Raw genomic sequence first — 17,296 nt, 5'->3', positions numbered from 1 at the left:
GCAAATCTGCTTGTCACTTGCCCATAATATAGAGTGCTGAGTTAGTTGTGTTACTAGTACAACTAATTACATGATGTAGTTTTCCTTCTCAAGAGTATTTCCAAAGTCTGGCAAATCTGGTAAATCTAAAATAGACGCCTTTCAAGTTAGTTTTAGCTCTTTTACCACCGTATCATCAGAATAAGTAAACAAGCACATTTAGTAATGCGCTTCTTTTTATCTTGCTGATAGAAATTGGTATTACCGCTGCTTCTATTCACTTTGTCTCCTTTGCTCTCCAATGTCCCTCCTGCTGGTAGTAATTAGTTTTCTATATTAGGTTGTTTTGACTTATTTGATGATTTTTTTTTTTTTCATTTGGCATGTGTGTGTATAGAAGGCATCTTACCGTAGCCCTGTGAAAAACTTTCCCATACTGTCGTGTTTTGTCCCTGCCCCCTCTCTGCCGCCCCCCTTCCCCCTCGTTGCTGAATTGCTGTTTTACAAGTCTGGGTATGTTCATGTTTGTCAGCAAACCGTAAAAGCAACCACGTAAGAGATACACCAATTCTGGAAACCTGAATTTCTCCTGATTAGAAAGTCTCGAAGGACTAGAGTACAGGGGTGAGGGGATTGCTGTGCTCTGAGGAGGTACTTGGGTGGTGAGATGCTGTTGGGATAGCGGGCGTGAAGATGGGGGCCATCATGCATAGTCAGAGGGCTGTCATTTATTGGCTGGCATACAATAGCATTGAAAAACACTGCCTATGGCTGTTTGATACTTGCATGTTAAGCCACTGTAGGTGTCGGATTTAAGTTTATCCTAATTTAAAGTGTTATCCTTGCTGTAAACTGCCACACTTATTAATAAATATTTTTTGGAGGGATATTTTAAAAGAATTTGTTAGCCTTTTCACTGATTTTTCCCCCTAAGGTGACGCTATGAAATTGATGTGCGAAAGTTTTTTTTCTAGAATTTAGTTTGTTTTTCAATTGAAAAGAAATAAATGTAGCAAACTGCTGGTGCTTTCTTGCTCAAACATACAATCCTCTTGTTAGCCCACATTAAAAAAAGTAGAATTGTTTCTTGTATTGTCTACTCTTATTGTTAATGTTTGATTCTGGTCATAGATGAAAATTCCAGCGCTATAGGTGAGAGCAGATTCAGGCCCAATACAGTATAGCATCTAGTCTAAATCGTATTGCCAAATTTCAGCATGTAAAATTGTGAGGGGAAGTGAGTGAAACCAAATTATTTTGTATGTCCTGTATGAATGCTGGGGATCAATTTTCATGCGATGTCTAAATGAATAGTAATTAGGAGATATTTATAACCTGTAGTAAGCGCCACAGAGCAAAGTTACCTGTTAGTTTGAGTGCGTCCTATTTATGAATACTGTGTGGGGAGTACTTGGGCAGCTCATTTGCGAAACGCAGTTCATGCTTGCACAGGGCAACATTCAGAACTTGAGACTCTCTTAAATCCTGCCTCTTCTTTTCTCCTTCACTATTTCATTAGCCAGTTGCAAGTGATAATGCCACTTATATGGATTAATTCACTCGATCACTTTTTTGCAGCTGCTTGGCAATGTGGATCTGCTGAGTTTGCCTTTTACTGCCCTGCTGCAAATCCTGGCTCAGTGATATGGGATAAAAAAGAGTAGGAAACTCTGAATTTACAGTGCAGACCTGAAAGCGTTAGTCTCTTAAAGAGCTTCTGAAGACAAATGACTGCAAAAGAAAATCAGGTTTTCATTTTAAAACTAATTGCAATTACTTGCTTTTATAAGTAGCTTTGTCTGAAGAGTGTCTTTCAGCTTTTTTAACAGTTTTTTATGAGAAAGAATGAACCTTCTTAAAATATAAAGGAGGCAGAAACTTCTCTCTGTCCTGTTCTCTAAATACACATGGACATCCTATAGATCTGTTATAAACTCAGCAACTTCTTAAAATACAGAAGCTGAGAATTGAGGTTTTATAGCTTTCTCTTTTTGTTTCTTTTTTCTGCCTCCCCCCCCCCACCACCACCCCACTGTAAAATAGAAACTTTATAAATGGCCAAGTGAGCTTCACATTGCTGGATTCTGTCTAAATATTTTGTTTTTAACTTCTAAGCTCATTATGCTGTCTTTGTGTTAACTTGTATTAAAATCTGTCAGCTATGACTGGTCTCATAACCACAGTCAGCGGACCAGAATAAGTTAATTATTTACTTGTGTCACTAGTGCTCTTCATCTAATGAAATGCACAGCTGTGTTAGATCTGCAGTTGGGTGTGTAGGTCCCATTGTTACACAAGTCAGCGGAGGGTAGAAGCCGCTATGATGGAGAGCCCTCAGTTCTTTCTGCTGTTCTGCCTTTCTGTGTCGATTTCATGGATCTTTTATCATTCACTTTCACACAAAACAAACAACACAGTGGCTGTCTGCTATGGGAACCAGCTTGGCATATAAAAGGTTTTCAGAGCCTAAAGTAATTTTAAGTTAGCTAAGATTTAATTTTTGGCTTACAGGTGCCGTGAAGTCCAGATGCAAGCGAATGCTTTCTTAGAAGTAAATGGGAATAAATCAGAATGTACATGCCATAATACATACATAATAAAGTATTTATGGATACAATTTTAAGATAAAAAAAAAGCTGTGTGCACAAGAGATAGTGAGTTGGCTTGGTTTTGGTTTTCTTCTTTTCCATTTTCAGCTAATGACTGCAGCTTGGAGTGGAGGGGTTAGAAGGATGTTACTGATTTATCATAATAGAACAAAGAAAATTAGTTTCAAGAGGTTCAAAAACTAAATACAACACACACATCCCCTTGCCCCAGACACTCCAATCCCTTTTTCTTCCCTGCTCCCTTCCCCCATACTTACCATTCTCATTCTATTAACTACTGTCCCATACACCTATCCCTGTCTTGCTTGGACAGTGGAAGAGGAGCTCCCTCCTGAGCAGACGCCAATATCCCCCTGTGAACTGGCTGGTTGGGGAGATGCCATTTTAGGGATGTAAGCAGCACCCTCAGTCTTCCAGGAGCCCCCTCCACTCCAGCACTGTTCCCAAAGCATGCTCTGGCAGTTGCAGCAGGCTGATCTCAGATGGCTTGCAGACTTTTTCAGCTCTAAGGACTTCTGGAAGAAATTGTCCAACTGAAACAGTAGCTTTGGTTCAAAGGAATATGGGCTTAAGCAGCTGCATTTTAGCACCTGATTTTGAATGCTGGATCTCTTGGTCATTTATAGCTGCAATATTTTGATCTGCAAAATATAGAAACAGTCATAAGGGGTGGAAAGAGAGCTTGGGGATGTGTGATAGAATATTTTAAAGACGTTTTCATATTACTGTTTTATCTCTACTAGAGTTTCTGAGTTTGGGGTGGGGGGGGGGTGTTGTTTGTTTTACATCCAATACTGATGGAGACTGAAAAAAGCTTCCAAAACTTTTAAAGGTACAGTTTGTGTTCATGGACTGACAAAATACAAGCAGTCTGTGGAGTAGATTGTACTTTGTGATTCATCAAAAGCAGTCTTTGCTTTCCTGAAAAAATAATTGCAGATTTATTTGTTTTAATTTTCCCCTACTTATGTCCTCTTAGTCCCTGTCAAAGTCCTGCCTTGATTTGCTTTTATTCACAGTATTTAGCAAACATACATATGATGAACAAACTTTGAACTAATAATGATTTTGTATGTCCAAAGACAATACTGTAAGAGACCCAATTTCTTCTTTTTTTGCTGCAGGAGATTATAGCATCAGCTTTAAAAACAAGGTCTTCTCGAAGATGTTTCAGTCTGACTGGTCAGAAGTTTGCATCTGAAAACTGTATCTAAAGCTTTCTCCCCTAATTTGCTAACTCACAAATCACTGGGAGCATTATGTAAGGGTATGCTAATTTTGCCAGTCCTGTCACAAGGGCTCTCTTCTAGCCTGCAGGTTGTGAGCACTGGTCATGGTAATGAATCTGGGTAAAAAGTGATCCATGAGAAAGAGAGGAGGAGGAAAACACTAAAGAAAATCTGGTGATGAGCGTCAGCCCTGCTGGTGGTTCACTGCTTGTGAATTGAAATGTTTTCTCTTCTGCAGGGGTGTGTGGACTGATTGTTCCTCAGGAAGACATGCCATTTTGCGATACAGGAATCTGTCCAGATATCATAATGAACCCTCATGGCTTCCCATCGCGTATGACGGTTAGTAGTTATGTTACAATTAAAGAGACAGCGTCCCCCGAGAGGGAAAGTGAAGTAGATCAGCCAGAAGAAACAAAGTTTGAAACATGGTTTCACTGAGCGTATTATTCAGTCAGGCTACATGCTTGCTGTCCTACAAGTGTTCAGCCCTCTGTTTTGCATGTGTTGAAACATCCTACTCTAAAAGGAGTTGGGATGTGGGCTGTTTGTGCATCATTCACATTTTGTTCTGTATCAGACTGATAAGAAAGCAACCGAATACTTCATGTGCACCCTTTCCGTTTGAAAATGTCTTGCTCTTCTTTGTTGCTTATGCCCATTAAGATGGTGGGGGCAGACCGTGAAGCAAAAGTTGGAGAGGAGTTTCAGTAATGCTTCTAGTCCTGTGTAACTTCCTACCTTACACTCACCTCCCTGGAACTGATACGAGTCTTGCACTTGTGCTGCAGAGTCACACTGCCTCACAGTCTGGCCTTTGTATGGGACCTCTGTCGATTACTTTGTACAGCCTCTGATCTTTTTTACTGTATTAGCTTCTTCCTTTCTGTTCCCCCTGCTGTACTGCGGCATGTTGATCTCCTAAAGCAGAAAGCCACATTGGATGTGTGGACACCTGGGAAAGATAGAGGTACCTCACTCTGGACCTTAAATGACTTCCCAGACCCTGCGATGAGTCTGGTTTTGCCCCTTCACACAGGAGTGCTCCTTGTTCTTGTGCTTCTTCCATTCCTCCCATTGCATGCAGTAACCCAGGCTGCCATGTCAGACTCTTTGCCTGGCTAACTTATTCCGTGTCCAATCCAGCAGTGTGCCTGTACTTGTGAGCGGGCTATTAATTCTGCTTTTCTTTGCACAGGTAGGAAAGTTAATTGAACTCCTGGCAGGAAAGGCTGGGGTCCTCGATGGCAGATTTCACTATGGAACAGCTTTTGGAGGCAGTAAAGTTAAGGATGTGTGTGAGGATCTTATTCGCCATGGTTATAACTACCTAGGGAAGGACTACGTAACATCTGGTATCACTGGGTAAGAATCTGCTGTATAGATTTAGATGTTTCAGGGAAGTGGAGAAATGCTTTTGAGACACATCTGAAAAATCTTCTGTCCCAGAGTTCAGGAACTTTCACTTATTAGCAGGCAGCTCTGTGAGATGGAGGGAAAGTGCTGTATAGTCTGCTACTTTCTTCTTTTCTTCCCTTTTTTGTGCCTTTGAAGTATTTTGTAGTTCTGCATTTTAAGAATTATTGGTATTTGTGTGGCTGTAACGTGAATGGTCCTTGTAGTACATATGGAAACTTCCCAATCTACTTGCATGACAAAAAAGGTAAAATCGGGGTTTTCTTTCCGAGAGCTTGTAAGAAATTTCAGGTTTCTGTTGGCAGCAAATCACACATACGTGGAATCAAATAAGCGTTTGCATGTTGACTTTAATAGTACTGTAAAATATGGGTTTGGAGGCAGGTGTTTGTTCTTGGGAATATTTTGTGTGTGCTCTTTTTCTTTTTTCCTTTTCTTTTTTTCTCCTTCTTTCAATTACACAATGATTCAGTCTGGCATAATACTCTAATCTGCAAACTTCCTGCTGTGTTGATCAGACTGGCTTCTGAGACACAGAGTTCAAAGAATATAAGATAGTTTAGGAACAGGAAAAGGCCATATGGCTTCACATGCCTGCTCTTCCAAAATGTATCTTAATCCTACCTTCCTGCTATTTTTATTATCCTCCCAGTCCCCTTCTTCCCAAGGAACAAGTTTAGGCCTTTTTTGTAAGTTAGGGGGCAGGGATTTAATACTTTTTATTTTAATTGCTTTTCTTACCAACTTATTCCATATGTTGTTTCTTTTTTTATTTTCAGAGACATGATTTTGTTTTCCTTACCTACTCCACATTCCATAAACTTTATGTATCCTGGTGTTTGAAAGACTTTCTGTTAACACATCATGGTAACTTTTAACAAATCTGACTAGTCTTGTTTCCTAGGGAGAATAAAATAATCTAACTCTAAAAATGCCCCCATCCCCAAACTTCAGCTTTGTAGTACCCTATTTAGAAACTTTGCTTTAGGATACTGATATTCTTCCAGGCAAATTTCCCATGCTTCATCTATTTGTTATGAAATGTGAAGGCAGATTTCATAACAGTGTGGAAGTTTGCAAATTCCAAATGTCTAGTTAAGTTTTATTCTTTTCTTCATAGGCAGCTTTTGGAATAACACTGCAGCATGTTCAGACTGGTTGCCATGAAATCCCAAATGCATTTTTTCTAGGACTCATGATTCCCAAATTGTTTCAAATTCCTCATATGTGCTAACTATGAGTACTGGTTTTGGTTTGTTTTTTATTCTTTCAGAGAGCCTTTGGAAGCGTATATCTATTTTGGCCCTGTGTATTACCAGAAACTAAAGCACATGGTGTTGGATAAAATGCATGCAAGAGCTCGAGGACCCAGAGCGGTGCTCACCAGGTATTGTTACCTAAGGCTAAGCACAAAATTCTTGCTTACATTCAGAAGTGTGCCCAGTTGACTGGTGGATATAAAACAAAGTTTGTTTACCTTTTGATACATGACACAAAATGATGCTACCTGTTAGTGTGCTGTTACAGACTAAAATCTCTCACAGTAGACTATAGCAGGAAGTTGCTCTGAATGTCCAGGTGTGCTCTGTGTGGTCCAAAACTTAGTTTGCTTCTCAGACTTGTATTGACAGTTGGTAAAAATGCCATCACAGTTCACATTGCGGCCCTTTCCTGTCAGATTGCTCATATATCCATATTTGAGGAGGATTATTTTTCTTTCTATAACATTTGTACTTTTACAAAATCGAGTATGTGTAGAAGAAATTAATTTCTTTTAATATTTCAGTGTCCTTTGGTATCAGGTTGATATTGATGTGGTCCATGTCTCCATCTGTCAAGGCAAAGCAAATGCCCTGGCCCTAGCGTAGTGCAAGCAAGCATGAAAATGATGTACATCACTGGTATACTGCACTTTGCCTTGTAGATGCCTCCATTCACCTGGAAAACCGAATTTAGAGTTGTATGTGCTGGTCCACATTTGTCATTCAATACCGTGCAGGAGAATAGCACTTTTGCGCTAATAAATTGCAATTTACAGAGATGCCAACAGTAAATCTCCATTTTCATTTGACCAGTTAAAGATATGAAGTTGTCTCACACTTTCCATGGAAGTCAATACCAGTGGTTGAACTGGGAGAGGAATCATGAAAAGGTTTTGTAGTTCTTGGCTGAACATTTCCACCAACCACATTAAGAAAAGCAAGGGTAGCATAACCATTATTTTCTACCACACCTGCTTGCCTATATGAACATAGGTGATATTCCCAAATAATGGGCTGTCTGCCCCATTTTCTGTTCTTCAGTATGTTAGTCATGGGATTGGTGCTTCACATGAAAATGAAAGTTCTCTGTCTTAGCTAAACCAGTTGGTTTACCGGTGATCGTAACTTACCCAAATCCCTTGATCTGCCTTTGTATTGTCTCCTCAACTTCTCAGCTGGTTAGAGATACTGAATTTAAATGAAACCTGAATCCCAAGTCAGGGTAGTGTTTACATATAAAGATGAGGTAGTGTGATTTCCCCCACCCCTTACTTTCTTTGAATTCTTTGTTCCAGTTGGTGCATCATAGTATGTAGCTAGGGCTCTGTATCTGACTTTCAGGAAAGCTAGTGGATGTTCAGTTCATGCTGCCTCTTGACTAGTCTTTTAGGAATTTTCTTTTTTCTTCTCAACTAATTAAACTTTTGTTACTTCCATCGCCTCTGCTGAGAGGCTGCTTTGCCAACTTTCATACTCACTATTGTTTTATCATCCATTGCGCTTCCTGGAGAGTAGATTGCCTCTAACATTGTTTTTGCTTTTAAAAGTAATCCTGTAACAGTTTCCAACATCGAGTTTGGCTGTTGTTGTCTTGAAATGCATTTTACTCTATATCAAACGTGCCTTAATTGATAGAGCAAAGCTCTAGTTCCATCTGGAATAAGGCAGAAGACCCGAGTTTCTTGAATGGAACTGATTCTAGATATTGTTTTGATTAAAACAAGACAAAGCAGGGCTCTTTGTCAGCACAGTCAAAAAGCACCAAGATGTTGCCCTCTGAATTGGTATTATTAAATGAAATGCAATACTCTAGTTTATTTTGCCATGAGTAGTTGACAATTAATTTAAAACATAGTTCTACATAAGGTGTTGCCTAGGTACACAGTCCTGCTAAATCTTTTTAATAGATAAACTGCTTTTAGTTTTCCTTACAAGAGGTCAGTATAATTTTGCCCCACGCATAGTTGTTTGGATGGACATTGTCAGAGCTGCCACCTGCATGTTGTTTGAACTTATCAGATATGGCGGTTCCTATTAAAGTGCAAGGGTGTCCTGCAATGATGCTGGTCAGGGCTCCTCTCTGCACTCTGGTTATGTGGGAGCATGGTATGCCCTCCTCCTTCAGGTAGTGTTTTTCTAGGGAATACTCTGCTTCTTGAGATGATTTTCTGTAACAGGCACAACAGTGAGATCTGCTGAGACCTGCAATGCCTGCTCTTATTCATGGGGGTAGACCTATTTCCCCAGACTGCCCAGTGAAACAAGGAACAGGGCCATAAAGCTGAACCTGCTGTTCTCCCAGAAAATGCGGAATTAGTGCCAATAAATTCTTAATGTGCTTAAAAACATTGGAGTTAATTGGTTTATGCTTTTTTCTAAGAGTAGATTTAAATAGTATGAATACCATTTGGCCTTATTTTTTTTTTTATTTAAAGTATCACTGTGTTTTATTTAGCATGTAAGAATTTTAAGAACTTTTTAATATGAAAAATACCTCTTTTTGGTGATATTCCCAGTCTTATTTTTAAGAGTCTGCTTTGTTTTCAAAATGTCATATTTAGAATAAAAAGTGGAAGTAGTTGCCCAGGGCAACAGCTGCAGTGTACATGTGTATAGCAGGAAAGGGGAAAGACTAATGTGTTCTAAATAATGTTTTAGCAGTTTAAGCAACCTTTGGTGTGAGGAGTTTTCGAACTCATGTAAGCCAGAAGGCAAATCCAATAGACTTTGGGAGCATAAGGTACGTTTTTGGTAGTTTAGAAAACTACTTTTTAGAGAGGAAAGACTTTGTTTGTTTTGTTGGGTTTTTTTTTTTTAATGAGGCCATTTTGACAGTGGGAGTGAAACACTCAGAAGCTTATGATTCAAACTGGGAGAGGTGGGGTGTTTTGGGGGCTTTTCCTGGGTTTCTTTAATAGGATTTCAGCTGCCTTCGAAATCTTCATCCTGTATCTCTTGGAAGACCCATGGTATATCAACTCCTAAAGGGCTGGAGTTGGCACCCCATCATTTTTCAAGAGGTTTTGTCCTCCTTTAGTTGGAATGGGACTTTGTTTGGACTCATTTATAGATGAGGCTTGTATTTATAAAGCTATTTTGTAATTTTATACTGTGGAATAACGCCCAGTAAAAATTTGGGAAGTAGGACTATGCATGAACTAATATTACAGAAATCAGCTGGTAAAAGGAACTTGGGCACTCCTAGCACTGCAGCAAATGCCTGTATCTTTGGAGGCCCCAAATGCATTTAAAACCTTTCTCTTGGGACTTCAGAAGAGAACTGCATTCACCACAGGGTTAGTCCTTTAAAACAGCGACTGAACAGTGGTGGTGCTGTCATCTGGGGAGGGGGGTCCTTAGGAGTTTAATCAGGATGTAAACAACCTCTATCCATTCTCCCAACAGTGGGAAAAATAGCAGGTTATATGAATGAAAAGGACAATTTGAATTACAAGCAGATTAGTTTTAAGGTTCCAGTATGGGCGGAGTAAGGGAAACTATCTCCCCCTAAAGACAAATACAACTGGCATCTGTAGAAGTTACTTGGGTCTGGAAATTTTGTTACACTTGTTACAAAGTATTGTTAGATGTTGAAGGCTTTTATAAATCATTTTCTTTGAGTTGCAATAAATAGGCAAAAACTTAGTGTATTTAGGATGCTTAAAATGTTTGGTTGTTTGAAATAATATACATAAAATACACTCCAAAAGTTATGGGCCAGATCCATCACTGGGTATTCAGTGCAGGTATCATAAACAGCACATAAACATGGGGTTTCACTGAGCACGAAGCCTCATGATTGCCAATATCATTTTTTAATTCCTTCTCTTTGCTGTCATGTTTCAGGGAATATACTAAGGTGGAAATATTTCATAAAATGCATGCGATATATTAGTGCAATCAGGAATTAAAGATTGGTTTTGCATCATAGTTCACTCTAATATCTGCAACCTAAGTACTACAGCATTGTGTTAGTGCCTGAGAGTAGAACTGATATTGTATAAACTAACAGTATTACGGACAAGAGGTTAAAAGTTTTGACTGTGTTCAACAAAAAGAAAAAAAGAAGTGGCTTAAACGGTCATAATATTAAGATTTTGTGTCTTGCCTTGCTGCCTCAAGAGCTTTAGTGTGCACTTAAATGCTTTGTTAAAAGTTGCCTCTAGCACCATGAGGAAAGGAAGCCTTTCGTCGAGAAAATGAGAGTTTGATTTGTGTTGAGGAGCTGGAAAACCAGGAATCCCTACAATACAAAAATCAATCTATTAACTGTCAGACATGAAAAAAATAAACTACATAGATATTAATAAAAAAAAGAAAAGATAGGTTTCCAATAATGAGTTACTAATCTACGTACTACTTGTTTGCTGCTTTGATTTGGTATTATGCTTCTGGAGAATCTCCCAGGTGCTCCAAACTCAAAACTGGTTCAATTTTAAGAATTTAGTCTTTGCTGTCGTTCAGCTGAAACGTCAGCTCAATGATTCATTCATTAACTGCTGAATATTGTTTCGTTTAGTTGGCTACAAACTATAATGGATGTTTTGCCAAATAAAGGGTACCAAATTGGTGTCCAGATAGTCTTGGGTATACTGGTCAGTCTCTTTTTATTCTCACTCAGCTGTGTTCTATGAGGTAAAGAGCTGGAGCCTGGCTCTGCAGTTGCCACTCACAGAACTGCAACGTATTGCTAGTGCAGGAGCAAAGATGAACTGCTGTAACTTGGATAACACATTTGTGAGATCAGCAGTTTTGGTTTGTAGAGCACTGTTGTTACAGTGCTCCTGTGCTGTTCCTACAGTTGCAGACAGGCAGTCCTAAAGTTGTAGATGGTATGTTCTGGAATACTTATTCATTTTTTCTCCAACACTTATTTAAAGGCAACCCACTGAAGGTCGATCCCGTGATGGTGGTTTACGTCTTGGAGAGATGGAACGGGATTGTTTGATAGGTTATGGAGCCAGCATGCTATTATTGGAGAGACTAATGATTTCAAGTGATGCCTTTGAAGTGGATGTTTGTGGACAGTGTGGCTTACTGGGGTACTCTGGCTGGTAAGTTTCTAACTGTAATGTTTTCTTTACGTCATGGTGTCACCTCCTCACTTTGTCCATGTGACGTGTTTCATATTTTCATAAAATCCCTTGACCGCAGGTGCATAAAGCAAAGTAGTACAGAGTAAATGTGCCTCTATGTAACAGAATCTTGCCCTTGGCTAAACCTTCTCTGTTTTAAAGTGCTCACAGACACCAGTTAACAGTCCCACACGCCTTAATCAAAAGCAGTGTCAACGTTCAAAACTGGTGTTTGGAAAATTGGTGACAGGCAAGTGTTCTTTGTAATGGTCTGATTGAAAACAAGAAGCTCCTCTTCGAAGCATCAGACAAATACAGCAATGCCATGTTGGAGCATGAGAGACAAGCAGCTCTCTAGTTGGAAATTCAGCCAGCTTCTGCCCAGCTGCCTTGTCCGTAAGAAACTTACCTCTATACTACCTAATGGTCTTGCTGTCTTACTCTGAGTCCTAAGCCAATACTGAGTTCGTCTGCAAACAAAATGGTTTTCCAGGTAGGGGAAGCATAAAACTGGATGTCAAAACTATATGGAGCTCACTGTGTGTTATACTATGAGCTTTGCTCTAACCATCTTTTCTCCACAGTAATTTTGAGATGCTAGATTTAGAGTTGCCCTGTAGTGTGTCGGAAATACACCACTATTATTAGAAGATAGGGAACTTCTTTTTATGTTCTTTAGAGGTGTGAGGGAAATTATTTGCTTTTAGTTTTGTTTTAGCCAGGCAGAAAAACAGACTTGTGAGACCAATAGGAATTTATGAGATACAGCGTTCTTGCAAGCTGTGAAAACAGGTGGCCTGGAATACCAAGACTAAGGGAGGAAAAAATAAATGGTGTGAGTTCAAGTTACAAGTTACTGTAATATTTATGTCAGGGGAAGATGGGGAGTTGGAAGAGGAGAAAAATTCATTTCTAGACACCTCAAAAGAACATTGTTGGAAACTTGCCGCATCTTGGAGATCAATATCAATCTATTGGAAGAGGCAGGAAATTGGACTTTATTCACTTCAGTGCTTCGAGAGTGATTTTTCCATGATATAATGAAGTAGGAAAGTAAGGTGTGTTCTCAGTTTGTAGATGTGTAAAAGTGACAGCTACCGTTTCTGCCCTTTGCTCAGGCCTTATTCTGAAGCACTGAGCTTCTGCCTGGAAAGAAAGCATCACATCTGTCTGCTAACAGTAGTTAGCAGTATTTCTGCTCCTTTTGGAGCAAAAGTTCAGACAGAGCTAGGTAAACACACGTGAAATCCAGGGGAGAGCTAGGGCCTGCTCTGTGCATCCTGTTCTGGTTGGTGATTTTTAGTTCGGTGTTGTCCTACTGGCTTTCGTGCAGTATTTTTGAGAGTATTCGAGTGTGTTTACACTGTCTGTAACAAGTGAGGCCTTTTTCTGATCCAGCGCTCTTAAAACCCCTGCAATGTAAAGAACAGTTGAAGGAAGTTGTGTGAAAGGAAGGGCATGCAGTAAGTCAGCCAGCCAACCACTGCCTTAAAAATGCTCACATGCAGATGTAGCTCCATCATTTTTTTTATAAGACCTTGGCTTTCAGAGCAGTCCTTGAAGATTTTCAGAGACCACAGGACTTGAGGGTGCCTTGGAGAAAATTGGGAGTTTGAACTTAAGAAATCCTATTACATTTTATTTTTAAGGTCCTGTTGATGTTACAAACTCCATATTTTGTAACTCTTTTTAAAAGAACTGTGAAAGAAAATACTCTCAGACAGAGCCAGACATTCGTACAATCTGGTCCTGTGAAAGGCTGTCTGATGTGTGAGAGTAATCAGTACAAGGTAGTTACTGCTAAATGGTATGCTGTGTCTACCAGTAACAGAAGCAAGTGGCCCTATAATGAGCATCTCAGTAGAGACCAGGTCACAAAGAGAAACATCCAAAGGGGCCTTTTCAGTGATTGTGGTATTAACAAGACATTGCTACAAGAAACCTTTTAAAACCGTACTGTTTGGGGACTGGCATTAAAGGCACTTGTCCTAAGGAAGATGAGCCCTGCCTCCTGGACAAAGACTGGGTGCGTTTTTCTGCAAGATAGTAAAAGCAGATCAGTGCTGGGGACTGAGCTGATACTTTTGCAGGGGAAGGGAACTGTTGTGGCAGTGACAGAATTTGTCCCCATAAAAAATACAGTAGAAACTTACTGTGTCGTACCAGTTTTATGCAAATTTTCCAATGTTGCTGTTGTACAGGTACTTGGGGGCAGGACTTCACTGAACGCAATGAGCAGAATTTGGTTCTTTCTTATGCCAAATTGAGAAGTCCTTCTGATCCCTGGAGTCTGAGCATTTTCAAATATACATGAGGAAAAACTTTGTTTCTGGTCCAGATTCAGCCTTGGCAAAGTTGCCTTTTCCTGTCCAGTTTAGTATCAGTTATCGTACCAAACTGGCCTTTCAAGTACTTAAATTTGTGATTTCTGTTTGGCAGAGCTTCGTGCTTACTGCACCTTAACCTTTCTGGGTGATCCCCATCCAAGTACAAACCAGGCCCAGAAGAGTGTAGCTTTCAGCCTGGGTGTAGAGAGCAGTCTCTGCTCCTCAGTCCCTAGTAGCTGTAGTCAGGCGCATAGCGGAAAACTTGTGCCTCATCAGACTTCCAGGGCTTGCAAGGCTGCTTCTGTATAGGGCAATTGCTTGGTATGTTATCATTGGAAAATGGCTTCTGTTAAGGTTGCTTCTACCTGCCATAAAATATGCCTATCCCTATAGGTTTGGGCTGGGGAGTAGTTACAAACCTGCAGTTGAGGTCTGTTCTGTTTTAGAGGCATGCTAGTTAACATTTTACCTACGCAACAGTGTCTACAGGAGAAGCCTATTGCAGGGGAACACCTAGTTCAGTCTATTACCTTTGTCCTGCCTATAGTCATATATAGACAAATCCAAAGCAATTACTGGGATTAAGTGAAGCTTTATTGCTCATCGTGATATGCAGAAATGTAATTAAGGCTTCTGTATCATTGGTTAAAAGCTTTCTTGGTTTGAAGAAAAAGTAAAGAAAAAAGAAAAGTAAACAGTCCAAATATGGAGCATATGGGGGACAAGGCAACCACAATTTTCTTGGAAAATAACCAGCTCTTTGGCATGCTCTTTAAGTATGTCTGTAAAAGAGAAGTAGCAGTCTGAAAAAGTAACTGAAAGACTAATGCCAGCTCTCATAACCAAGAACCTTGTTAACACTAACCAACTTTATTGGACCTGTCTCCAATGACTTCCACGTGCTCTAGATCAAGTTCACTGGTAACAGAAACGAGTGACCAAAGCTTTGGCTTTACTGTAGGTATTGACTCTCAGCCTCATTCTGTACCAGAAGCATGTAGGAATTTTGCTAATTCTTCCTTAATTGGATCTTCAAACTCTTGTGACTTTATGCCAGAAATATAAATCTGAAACACAGATGCAAAAGAAGACCTTTGTCAGATCATGAGAAAGTGCTGAGTTCCTCTGTGTTCCCAAAGGCCTGGCATTCTCAACTCTCTAAAACCAGAAGATGGAAAGATGGAATATACAGGAGATTGGAAACTGATATTTATATGGAAAGATGTTTTGGTTTCCTTTGTGTGTACACAGAGTTTGAAATGAAATAATTGAAGCAGTTGCCACCACCACTGAATTTGAGTCCTGATAATGGAAAGATGGCTGAGTGACCAGCCTATATATTCCTTATATGATCAAGGTTATATCTCTATGACAAAAAAGTTCCTTTCCCCAAATTTTAAGATCATTATTTGACCAAAGCATGCAAAGAATAGGTGCTAAAACAGTTTTACTGGTTTCCTGGCTTGACTAAAGCTTTGGCTGTTGACACAGAAAGATGTAAGATGAAGAATGCCTCTTTTCTGGAATGTGACCCGATTTGAGACATTATAGGGTGAAATTATGTATAAGGAAAAAACCAAAGTGTGAACCTTCTTTCTTCCTGTTGTTTTTTGTGGCATGTATGTGAGACAGAAACTGGACCATTAGCCACATTCTCAGAAATAGCTGGCTTTGTTCACATCCTTTCCCTCATTACTCAATGCTGAATTTGCCTTGGCAGTTATGTGAGTGGTGAAGAAGCAGCTGTCAGTCCTGTTAGCTACTGAGCACTGTGATTCTCCTCCAAGAAAAGCATAAGTTTAACAAGAGACTCCTATTGGCTTCAGTCAGATGGTTTAAGGACTTAGTTACTACTTACTTAAGGGCTAAAATGTGTCTCAAGCACTTGGCTCTTCGTAGGGCTGAGCCCAGTGTTTAAATGCAGGTGGACAAAGAAACCAGTGGATAGCAGTCACTGTTTCACTGTTGTGTTCTGCAGAGCTTCATTTACGTACCAACTCTGACCTTCTTTCTGTTTGTTTCCCTAGGTGCCATTACTGCAAATCATCATGTCATGTGTCTTCTCTGCGCATACCTTATGCCTGTAAACTCTTATTCCAAGAACTGCAGTCAATGAACATCATACCTAGGCTAAAACTAGCTAAGTACAATGAATGAACATGAGGAAAAAAATGGGGGAAAGTACTTTACAGAAACTGAAATCCAGCATGTATAACGGAAGGATTTTTTTTGTAAACAGGAGTAACTCTAAAATCTGAGTGGGTAGAAGGGAGGTGCAAGACAATGTAAGGGATCTTTCTGACAGATCCTGACTAGTTTTAAGGTGACGGGGGAGATTCTGTCAGTAGAATACACTGGGAGCAGTTAGGAAAGCCTTGATTAGTCTGAATGAGCGGGACATGAAAGAATTGTGGAGTAAGGCCATGATCCAGCAAAGTACTTGCATCACTTCAAACAGCCCAATGCTTGGTTTTGAAAAGTGCTTTACTGGACTAGGGCTTGAGCTGAGCTAAACACAAATCTTATTCAGAGAGGTTAAAAATGTTTTCCAGACTAGTGTGATATGAAAGACTAATAAATGTTTTAAATAATACTGCCTGAATACGTGTTGATGGTTGTGTAAGGATGGTAAAGCCTTCTTATAATGTCTAAACCATTTTCCTATTCCTAAAGCAGTTTGTTAAGTACTGTCAGGCTGAGAGAAATGAAACTACTTTCTTAAGAACCTGAAATTGGACATTTGGACTGGGATTTCAGTATGCAGGTGCATTTGTGTGCAAGCTATGGTAGTGTTATAGTCAACCTGCTTTCAGCTAAACGTATGCATTTTCCATGAAGTTCAAGGGAGGTGACTGTATATGCAGCAAGTGCATGATAGAGCTTGTAAGCTTGTATTTGTAGATATCGTTTAAAATCCTACTGAGTAGAGTAGATATAGTAGTATACTAAAAAGCCAAAGCCCTGAAGAGGTGGTCTGCAAACACTGAGGTATACTATCCTAGAGGTACTAAGGTATGCTAACCTAGAACTTCAGAACCTTTTTAAACTATGGGCATAGCTAAAACTTTTTTTAAGAACAAAAGAAACAGAACAAGAGCCATGAAGAGCAGCAAATCCTTCACTGACAGTGAATCAGGTGTGAATGACCTGAAAGGATTTAGGAAGGGCACAGCTGATTTTTTTTCATGAGATCTAAGGCCTAGTACTAAAATAGCAGATGAACTAAAGAGTCACTTAGTACCCTAAACTCACTTGAGCCCTTACTCAGCAAAGCATGTGGTTAATGTTTTAAGCAAAGGAGTAGTCCCACTGAGGTTGAGATGAAGTATGTGCATGTTCAGGTGCTTCAGAGCAAGGCAGCACTCGAAGTCAAGGAGGATGTAGAACACTGCCCATGAT

General features: G+C 39.8%; 1 protein-coding gene across 1 annotated transcript in view; it reads left to right on the top strand.

The window, feature by feature from the left end:
- The window catches only part of POLR3B (RNA polymerase III subunit B), a 75,173-nt gene extending 58,683 nt beyond the window's left edge, over positions 1 to 16,490 (top strand). The window contains exons 24-28 of the mRNA XM_065679691.1: positions 4,056 to 4,159; positions 5,016 to 5,182; positions 6,507 to 6,620; positions 11,376 to 11,549; positions 15,925 to 16,490. Coding sequence (XP_065535763.1) covers positions 4,056 to 4,159; positions 5,016 to 5,182; positions 6,507 to 6,620; positions 11,376 to 11,549; positions 15,925 to 16,054 — 689 coding nt within the window. The 3' untranslated portion in view covers positions 16,055 to 16,490. The remainder of the gene's footprint in view (positions 1 to 4,055; positions 4,160 to 5,015; positions 5,183 to 6,506; positions 6,621 to 11,375; positions 11,550 to 15,924) is intronic.
- Positions 16,491 to 17,296: the final 806 nt, after the last annotated feature.

The sequence above is a fragment of the Lathamus discolor genome, chromosome 1, assembly GCF_037157495.1.
Source record: "Lathamus discolor isolate bLatDis1 chromosome 1, bLatDis1.hap1, whole genome shotgun sequence".
NCBI classification, from domain to species: domain Eukaryota; kingdom Metazoa; phylum Chordata; class Aves; order Psittaciformes; family Psittacidae; genus Lathamus; species Lathamus discolor.
This window is presented reverse-complemented; position numbering and strand designations above follow the sequence as displayed.